General features: G+C 62.7%; 2 protein-coding genes across 5 annotated transcripts; both read right to left on the minus strand.

Annotated features, from left to right (window-relative positions):
* Positions 1-654: 654 nt before the first annotated feature.
* JOSD2 (Josephin domain containing 2) lies at positions 655-4649 on the minus strand. 4 transcript variants are annotated; one of them, XM_028091566.2, is made up of 5 exons: positions 4388-4649; positions 3639-3804; positions 2021-2146; positions 1124-1244; positions 655-944 (listed from the first exon to the last, which is right to left on the minus strand). In XM_028091566.2, the coding sequence occupies exons 2-5, from the start codon at positions 3782-3784 to the stop codon at positions 675-677; spliced, it is 663 nt and encodes a 220-aa protein (XP_027947367.1). In that variant the 5' UTR covers positions 3785-3804; positions 4388-4649; the 3' UTR covers positions 655-674. The 4 variants fall into 4 exon arrangements, with proteins under 4 accessions (XP_027947367.1, XP_087883874.1, XP_027947366.1 ...); XM_088027748.1 differs by having other exon boundaries at positions 3639-3807; positions 4346-4649; XM_028091565.2 differs by having other exon boundaries at positions 4346-4648.
* Positions 4650-4977: 328 nt separating this feature from the next.
* ASPDH (aspartate dehydrogenase domain containing) lies at positions 4978-7373 on the minus strand. Its single transcript, XM_028091534.2, has 7 exons — positions 6909-7373; positions 6485-6629; positions 6155-6239; positions 5908-6057; positions 5606-5826; positions 5381-5535; positions 4978-5021 (listed from the first exon to the last, which is right to left on the minus strand). The coding sequence occupies exons 1-7, from the start codon at positions 6985-6987 to the stop codon at positions 4978-4980; spliced, it is 879 nt and encodes a 292-aa protein (XP_027947335.1). The 5' UTR covers positions 6988-7373.
* Between the last annotated feature and the right edge of the window lie 1623 nt (positions 7374-8996).

Below are 8996 nucleotides of genomic sequence, written 5' to 3' on the forward strand. Positions count from 1 at the left end.
GCTGGTTCCTCCTAAGGCCCTGGCCCAGTCTAGCCCCTCGGGATGCCTCCATTTCCCCTATCTGGCCCCTTCTCATCTCCAAAGCTGCGCGCCACGTAGCATCTCTGACCTGCTTCCTTCGTCAGGTCTCTTTCGGACTCTCCTCTCCTGCCTCCTCCTCCGCCTTTAAGGACCCTCACGATTGCCCGGGGCCCACCCGGATAATGCAGGGTCATTTCCCTGTTTTAAGGTCGGCGGATTAGCAACCTTTGTTCCCCTCCGCCATGTAACCGAACACGCTGGCAGCTTCCGGGGATCACGGTGTGGCCATCTCTTGGAGCCAGTGATGGAGTAGAATTGAGATTCAAGAAAGAAACTTGCTTTCTCCTCAGCACTTTATCCCACCCAACACTCTAGATTGTGTCCATCTGCTCCTGGTCTCTCCCCCTGGCTCATAAGGGCGGGGATTTGTGCCGTTTTCTGCTGTGCCCCGACGAGGAAACTAAGGCCCAGAGAGGTGGGTGACTCACACAAGCTGGCAAAGCTGGAAGGTGGTGGAGCATCTGAGCTCCCGGGGCCCCCCCACCCCCCGGAATTCCCGCCTGGCTAGCGAATGGCCTCTCTGCTCCGCGGGCCACCGAGGGAAAGGGGCGCCCCAGACAGATGCGGGCCAGGTCAGGAGCAAATGAGCAGATTTATTGAGGCAGCAGCGGCCTTGAGGAACGGGCGGTGCGGAGAAGGGGTTGGGACCTCCGCGGGGTCCAGGAGGTGCGGGGCCTAGTCCTTCCCCGGCGCTCAGGGGCCAGACGCGGATGCGCAGGGACCGCTCGGATGGACGGGTGGCCTGGTTCCCTCCTCCGAAGGGTCAGTCTGTCCGCAGCCAGCAGCCCTTTTCCTCTACCTCCTTGGTCACCACCAGCAGCACCTCGCACAGGCCCTGAGCCAGCGCGGCCGCCAGGAAAGCCCTGGGCAGAGAAATGAGGAGACTGAGGCCCGGGAGCCCACGTGTCGCCTCTGGGGGAGGGGGGCCTAGCGCCGGGGCCCCAGCCCCAGGGTCGCCCCCCCCTCACCTGACGCCGTCCTCGTCCCCCAGGACCTCGGGCGCCCGCAGCTTGGAGTCCAGGTTGTAGTAGATGCCACCCACCTGGCGGAGGGCCACCCAGTGCCGCCGGCGCACTGGCAGGGACAGCAGCCCCAGAGACATGGGTGACGGCAGGTTCAGGATCAGTCCCAGCACCTGGGGCAGGGCAAGCTGGGACAGGGGCCTGCATGGGAGGAGCACGGTCAGGGGCCCAGGCTTACCCATTGGCCCAAGGGTGCTGAACTTGTGGCCCCCAGGCTGGCGCGGCAGAGGCGGCCCCCCCGAGCCTGCCCAAGGACGCTCCTCACTCAGCGTGCCCTTCGTCTCCTTCCACTCACCCGATCACACGTGCACCCAAACCTCCCAGCCATCTAGCGGCCACTCCCCACAGCCACCCATCTGTCGTCCACCCGAACATGATTCACCTACTGACATGACTGAACAGCCAGCCAGCCACCAACTCAACAACGTACCCACCATCCTCCAACTCCTCACCCACTCTTTACCCAGCTATCCAGCTCTCCGTCCATCTGTCCATCCGTCCGTCCATCCATCCAACTAACTATCCAACCACCTGTTTGCTATCCACTGCCTACCAGTTATCCATCTTTTATTCACTCAACCACTCACCCACCCCGTCAGCCAGCCGCCCACCTACTCAACACACCCAACCACCCATTTACCATCCATTTAGTCACCAGGTTACCATCTGTCTACCCATCATCCACCCCTCGGCTCATCCTGTTGTCGACCCAGTCATTCACTCATCTTTCTACCATCTCCCAACCCATTAGTCTGCCACCCGTCCATCGTCCAGCCATGCCAGCCTTCCACCCATCTAGCCCTTCCTTCTTGCCTCCTGTCCGCCCACCCGTCTCCTGCTTTGTCTCCCACGGATACTGTCACACCGCACCCACTGTGCCGGGCTCAGCACACACGATGCAGCGCTCGGGGTCCCACCTCCTTCTGTCCCACCACACGGTGGCCAGGCCCAGCCCTTGCAGGGCGGCCATGATCACGTTGACATCATAGTTGCCGGTGCCCAGGAGGCTGCGATGGGGATTCAGCCGGGAGTCTGGGGCCAACCTGGTTGGGGGATGGTCAGACCTGAGTTGGGGGCCCCTGAAAAGGTCTCACCCTCCCCACAAAGCAGGAGAGTCCCAGGGTCCTTGAATCACCCAGCCTTTGGACTCTTCCCTTTGTTCAGCCGCATGGCTCATCAGCCCCAAGCCTGATTCCTCCTGTCCCCAGCTGTCTCTGCTCTGTCCTGGAGCCACATTTCCCAGCTCAGGCCTTGTCCTCCCCCACCGGGACCCTCATCCGGCCTCCAGCCTCCCCTCCCATCCCAGGGGCTCTTTCCACGGCAGCTCCCCTGCTCCCAGCTTCCCCTGGTGCCCCGTCACCCAGGATAAAGTCTCATCCCCTCTGCTGGCCTTCGAGTCTCAGTCCCACCCCAGCCACCTGTCCTCAACCTGTCTCCTGCCTCCCAGCCTCTCCTCCAGCTATCCCCCAGCTCAGGAGGCCCACCCTGCCACCACTTGTCTTTTTGGGTCTTGCCTTCTCCGAACAGTGGCACCTTTGTTCTTTCTCTGGGCCCCTGGTGGGCTGGGCAGGGCAGGGGGAGGGGTTGGAGAGGGAAAATCTGTATTATTTTCCTGTGTATCTGTTTGCCTGGCCTCCCTCGGGGCAGGGCTCCTACTGGACTCGTCTCTGGGTCTCCAGCATGGATGGCCTCGGTGGAAAGGAGTTGATGGACTGCTGTTGTGAATGCCAGGGGAGATGAATAAATTCTAAAATAATTGGTCTGAGGGGCTGGGACTCTGCTTGAGGATGCTGCGGGGTCCATGGGAGGGCTGTAAACAAGAGTGGGGAGGCCGGGTCATCTCTGGGGGTAGCATCATGTGGGTTTACTGACAGGCGGAAGGATCCAGGAGATGATGGGCTTGGGCTAGGGCCGGGGCTATGGGGACGGAGAGGAGGAGACCAGGCAGAGCAGGAATGAAGAAGTGATGTTTGAAATCTTGCATAGTGAGGAGGAACATCCCAGGCTGCCAAGAGAAGGAAGTTGTTCCAGACAGAAAGAATAGCCCATGCAAAGGCCTAGAGGCATTGTAGCAGGGCTCATTCGGGGACTGGGGAGGACTGTGGTTTGGGGGTGCAGTGAGATATGATGCTGAAGAGAAAGATGGGGACCAGAGCATGCAGGGCTATTAGGCTGCAGTCCTTGGTACTTCTCCCAGGGCTGCCGGGGAGCCACAAGAGGGCTGTGAGCAGGGGAGGGCAGGGTCAGCGCTGGGGCTGTGCAGAGCGTGGACGGGTGGAGAAAAAAATCCAGAAGCTGAGAGGCTGGAGGGGATGTGGGGATGAGGGTCCAGATAAGGGAAGGTGAGGCCTGAGCTGGGGCCATGGCCGTGGCCATGGCGAAGGGCAGGTGTGAGAGGCCCCATCTCCATCTCTCAGTCCCAGGGTTCCCCAGGCAGGTGATGGGGCGGCTCTGTCCCTGCCTCGCTGTGAGACCTAGTTGGTCGCTCTGCCCATGAGCCCCGCTTCTCCAGGGGTTAGGATGGGTGGCGGTCACCTCTTGCAGATTTCATCGGCAGCCTCCTGGCTAAAGAGCTGCTGCTGCAGAACGTTGTTGAGGGCGTGGACGGCACACAGCTCCAGGCGTTGCCGTTCGTGATAAACGGAGGGCAGGTTCGGCTGTGCTCCTGGGGCCTGGGACATGCCGCCCTCGCCCTCGGCTCCTGCTTGGGGGCGACGGAAGAAGGTACTGGGCCTGGGATCTGGAGGCCCAACCTGCCAGCAGGCCCTGGGGGCACTGCCATTGAGGTGGGGGCTCAGGGCAGCCTGAGGGACACTGGGGCCCTGACCCTGCTCCCCAGGCGCTCTCCTGGCAACCGGGTACCTCCATCCCCTATTGCTAAGAAAAGACTCTTCTACTCACCTAGTAACAGAGGACCACCCCCGCCACATCCCTAAGTGAAAGAGTCCCAGAGGCGGTCACCTAGCAAAACCCCTCCCCTGTCCCTAGGTAACAGGCTCCCTCTCTGGTTACCTAGCAACAGAGTACCCTCTCCCCAACTAGGTAACAAGCTTCTCCTCCGGTTACTTAGCAATAGAGACATCTTCCTCCCCTGTTTCTAGGTAACAGGGTCTCCTCTAGTCGCCTAGCAACAGAAGACTCCCCTCCCCTCTCACAAGCAACAGCGTTCTCTGCTCCTGTCACTCGGCAACAGGGCCCCCTCCCCGGACACCAAGGAACAGAGCCCTTTCCCCGGCCCGTACCCCGACCGCGGCGCTCGCTCGTTGCCCGGCAACGCCCCTCACCCCGCCTGCCTCTCTGCTCCCCGAAACCAGAGGCTCCCGCATCCCCCTGGGCGGCGGCTGTGGGTTCCGAGTGCGGGGCAGGCAGCGCGGCGCTGACTGGCCAGGCCGGACGCACACAGCTCCCGGCGGCCCCCGCGTGCCGGACTACGTCTTCCGGCGGCCCCCGCGAGGGCAGCTTGGCTCGGAAGTCCAGTGTCGCCCCGAGAAGGCGGAACTGCAATTCCGTCGCCGCGGTGAATCCTGAAAATATGCCCTACAGAGGCCCCCGCCCCGCGCCTTCGCGCGCGGCCACGCCCCCTGGCGCTCAGAGGATTCTGGGAAATGTAGTGGGGGGAGGCTCTCGCGATAGCTTCCGGGCGCGTTGCTGCCGCGCGTGTGTGCTCGTCGTCTGCGGTGGCACCAATCCTGGTGTGAAGTTGCAGCGTGACGTCACAGTAGGGAAACAAGGGACCAGAGACACCAGGCCATGCAGGCAGAAGAGCCTCCAATGTTTACTGAGACAGGAGGGAGGTCGGGGGTAACCGGGGTCAGGGCCGTGGTGGGGGGACGTAAATGAGACGAAGATGTCCACCAGGGAAGGAGGAGGCTTCTCAGCAGAGATGGATCCCCGGCCTGGAGGGGAGCTGGCAGCAGCCTGCGGGGGAGATACAGGGAATAAAAGCCTGGGTTCGAGAGATGAGAGACAGACACCTGATGGGAGGGACAGACCAGGGTGGGGGGTGGAGGAAGACAGAGAAGGACCGAGACCCAGAGGGGGACGGAGACACACAGTGAGAGAGGTTATAGGCTCCCAGGGAGAGGAGGATACAGAAACTCAGAGAAAGGAGCTTTGGACAGAGATAGATCTGTCAAGATTCCCAAAACCGTGGAGTAGAAGGTGAAGGAGACACAGAAATAAAGATCAGTCAACTGAAGACAGACAGAACCAAACAGAGCCTGAGACCCAAGCTCGGCGGAGCACGGGGGCCCAGGGCTTGGGGAGAGGGGCCGCACCCAGGAGGCTGCGCCAGAAGGTGGTAACAGTGGCAGAGCCCGTGACAGCGCCTGGCTCCGCAGGATTCTCTCTGTGGGTGTGCACAGCAAACCTTCGTCCTGTGGGGCCCGGGGGTCCACTCAGCTCCACCTCCACCACATGCATGTCTGTGAGGCTGGGGCAAGCAGGGCGGTCAGTCTGGCTGGCCCGGCCCCAGCCTGAACCCCCCACACGCCTTCACTCACCTGAGATCAGCCACAAGCACCCCAACCACGCGATCAAAGCCCAGGCTGGGGGCGGCCAGTGCGGCGGCCGCCATGGTGTTGGAGTTGCGGGGGGCAAAGGGGCAGAGTCCCCGGACGGGGCCTTCATAGAGCACAGTGCGACGCCCAGTGCTGGGCACTGCAGCCAGTGGTCCCTCGAGCCGGAAGCCGTCGGGGTGCGTGGCCATGGTGACGCGAAGACTCTGGAAGTGACAGCCAGGGTGATGGGACTGGGGGTCTCTGTAGGCCCCCTCCGTTCGCCTGGGAGCCCAGCGGGCCCTCACCTGGAGGCCCCCAGCTGTGTCCAATCTGGTGATGTCCTCAGTGCCCCACAGGGCCCCCCGGGCCACAAACACAGCATGGTTCCAGCGGTGCGAGGCCTCCAGGAGCTGCTGCTCCGTGGCCTGGTCAGCCAGGGCTGAGGGGGACCCCACCTGGGGTGGATGAAGGTGGGGAGGGGCTGAGGTCAGGGGGCAGATCCCACTTTAGGGTGGGGTGGGGTGGGGCTGAGGCAGGCTGGGCAGGGCTCACCAGGAGATTGGCATGGCGCAGGATTTGTGCCCCAGATTCCTGGATTATTTTAGGATGGGCCACTTCCACCACAAGGTCAGGGTGCCTGGGAGAGGGGAGAGATGGGGGGGAGGGCCTTGGAGAGGTATTGGACCTTCCCTCCTCAGATTCCCCCAGAGTCTCTAGAGGCCTGTCACTCTTCACCCTGGCCTGCTAGGGGAAGCAGGTTGGCCTGTCCTGTTTCACATTTGGCCCAGGGAGGGTGAGAGACTCGCCTGAGATCACAGCACCTAAGTGAGGCCAGAACAGGAGCTTCAGGGAGACCCAGTCTTTCATGGTGGGATCACTGACCTCTCCCCAAGAGCAGCAAGGTTCTGGAGCTGCAGGGAAGGGGGCACACTCCCTGCCATTCGCCCCGGGTCACGATTCCAGACAAAAACAAGTTCTAGGCCCAGTTCTGGTCCCTGAGTCAGCAGGTGAGAAACAAGGGACTGTCCTGGAGAGAGGGAGGGAGATTCAGTGAGAGTGCGACAGAGACCCAGAGGGAGGGGGACAGAGACCCAGAGAGAGGGGGTCAGGGACTTGGGGGAGGGGGACAGGGACCCAGAGGGAGGGGGTGGGGCCCCGTGGTGGGAAGTGGATGGTGCTCAGGCAGACACAGGCAGAGCCAGGGTGCAGATAGACACACATGAAAGTGTGTTTGTGGAGGACAAAGGGCTTTGGGGGCTTCAGGAAGGGGCCTGGGGAAGAGGCCCCAAGAGGGTCAGTGACTCACCAAGGCGGCCGTAGCCCACCACCCCTACCCTCCTCGGGACCCTGTCGAGAGCCATGCCCTTGAATCTGGTGGTCTGCATGAGGCCTGAGCTCTGTCAGCTGCTCACTGCCCCCCTCCCCTCGAGGCCTGGGCAGTGGCTGATCTTTGGACATTTGACCCTTGATCCTCTCCAGAACCTTCCCCCTTCCCCACAGCGGCCCAGTGGAGATGGTGCAGGTTTGCTGGGGGTGGGGGGTGGGGGTGAGGATTCTGGGGCAGTGGGCACGATGACTTGGGGTTCCAGGGCCCTGCGTTGGCCCCCACTATACCCAGACCCTTCCTTCCCTGCTTTCCACCCTCCTCCCTTCCTGCTGATGTGGAAAATTTCCTCTGCAGTCCCCAGCCCCCCTTTCTGGCCAGGCAGGTTGTCATGGAAACTGCATCCTGCTTGGGATGGGGGTAGAGAGGGTTGGGAGCGAGAGAGAGGAGATGCTGATGGGGACCCTGGGCTCCCAGTCTGTCCCTTGCTCCTGAGTTTCCGGTCCCCACCCTCAGGCCTGCTACCCACCCCCCAACCCCATGTCTCAGCACCGGTGTTTCTCGTCAACATTCCTCCTCCATCTTTTCCTCCCTTGATTCTGTCCCTGACTCTCTCCCTCCATCCTGTCGCTGTCTCCGGGCCTCTCTCCCTGGACCTCCAGCCCTCCAGCCCCGCCCCGCCTTCTCTGGGCTGGCTGCCATTCTGTCCCCAGCTGGGCCAGGCCCGCATTTCCTCCCCACCCCAAGTTCCCAGGGAGGCCTGGCCTGGCCGCGCCCGTCTCCCACAGGCAGCAGGAGCTGGAGCCCGGCCCAACCCAGCCCTGTCGCCCCTGCCCCCAGCCCGGCTCCAGTCCGGTCGCCCATCAGTGCACCTTGACTCCTCAGCTTTCATCCACCCCTCTCCCAGCCACGATGCCACCAGCCCCCCAATACCGCACTCTCTCACTCCCACACCCCGCCCACCTCCCCACCTCCCACTGTCCACACGGAGAAGTCCGTGAGGCCCGCGGAGGTCCTGAGGTTCCCCCCAAATGAGGCCCAGCCAAGGCGCCCTGCAGGTGCCTGGCATCAGAGACCGCAGAGGCTGCAGCGGCGGTGCGGCTCCCTGCCCCCAGCCACCACCTGGTACCCGCTGCAGTATTGCCATGGCAACCAGGATCGCGCTGAAAAGAGGACGGGAGAGAAAGAGACCATGAAAGGGAGCGACGGGGAGCCGGGCTCTGAGAGTCCCAGGTCGACAGGCAGGAGCAGACAGACGCAGACGGGGCCAGAGACCCCAGACGGCCATCGCGGCAGAGGCGGGTGGATGTCGGGCCCCTAAGGGAAGAATGTGCTTTAGGAGGAGTCCCAGGTGGGGGAGTCATGAGACGCTGTGGCGCACAGGCAGCCAGAGAAGGGGGCACAGAGCACACAGGGCCCAGGCCTGCCGGGGGCGGAGGGGGGGGCCCGGCTGCGCCGAGGGGAAGAGGAGGGCGCAGCCCTGCCTGTCCATGGGCCGCGTCTGCCGGGAGCAGCCCCGAGTGGACCCTTTGCTTCCTTCAGCCTGTGCGGGGCTCAACAGCCCAAGACGGCAGCCCTGGCGGGTCCCACCAGCAGCCACCCGCCCGTCCTGGCCGACCCCTGGGGTTCGCTCCCACCTGCTGGCTCCTGTTCCCTCCTGCCTCTGTGTAAGCAGGACGGCAGAGCAGCTCCCTGGGCCCGGCCTGCCTTCCCCCTTTCGGCCTGACCTCCTCGCTCCCTGCAGTGGCTTGTGGGTTTGCAGAGGGGCCGGACGCTCTCTGGTTTGGCTGTTCTGGGTGGAATTGTGTCCCCTAAAAAGATATGCTGAAGTCCTGACCTCCAGGACCCGTGAATGTGACCTTATTTGGAAACAGAGTCTTTGCAGATGATCAAGTTAAGATGACGTCCTGCTGGAGTAGGGTGGGCCCTAATCCCATATGACCGGGGTCCTTATAAGAGGAAATCTGGACAGAGAGCATGCGTGGAAGGAAGACGAGGGGGAGACTCGGGGAGAAGGGCACGTGGAGACTGGAGTGTAGCTGAGCTGGAGGAGGCAAGGAAGGATCCTCC

This window comes from Eumetopias jubatus, unplaced genomic scaffold, assembly GCF_037043125.1.
Source record: "Eumetopias jubatus isolate StellerSeaLion01/CBP00866 unplaced genomic scaffold, mEumJub1_p1.0 scaffold_10, whole genome shotgun sequence".
In the NCBI taxonomy this organism is placed as follows: domain Eukaryota; kingdom Metazoa; phylum Chordata; class Mammalia; order Carnivora; family Otariidae; genus Eumetopias; species Eumetopias jubatus.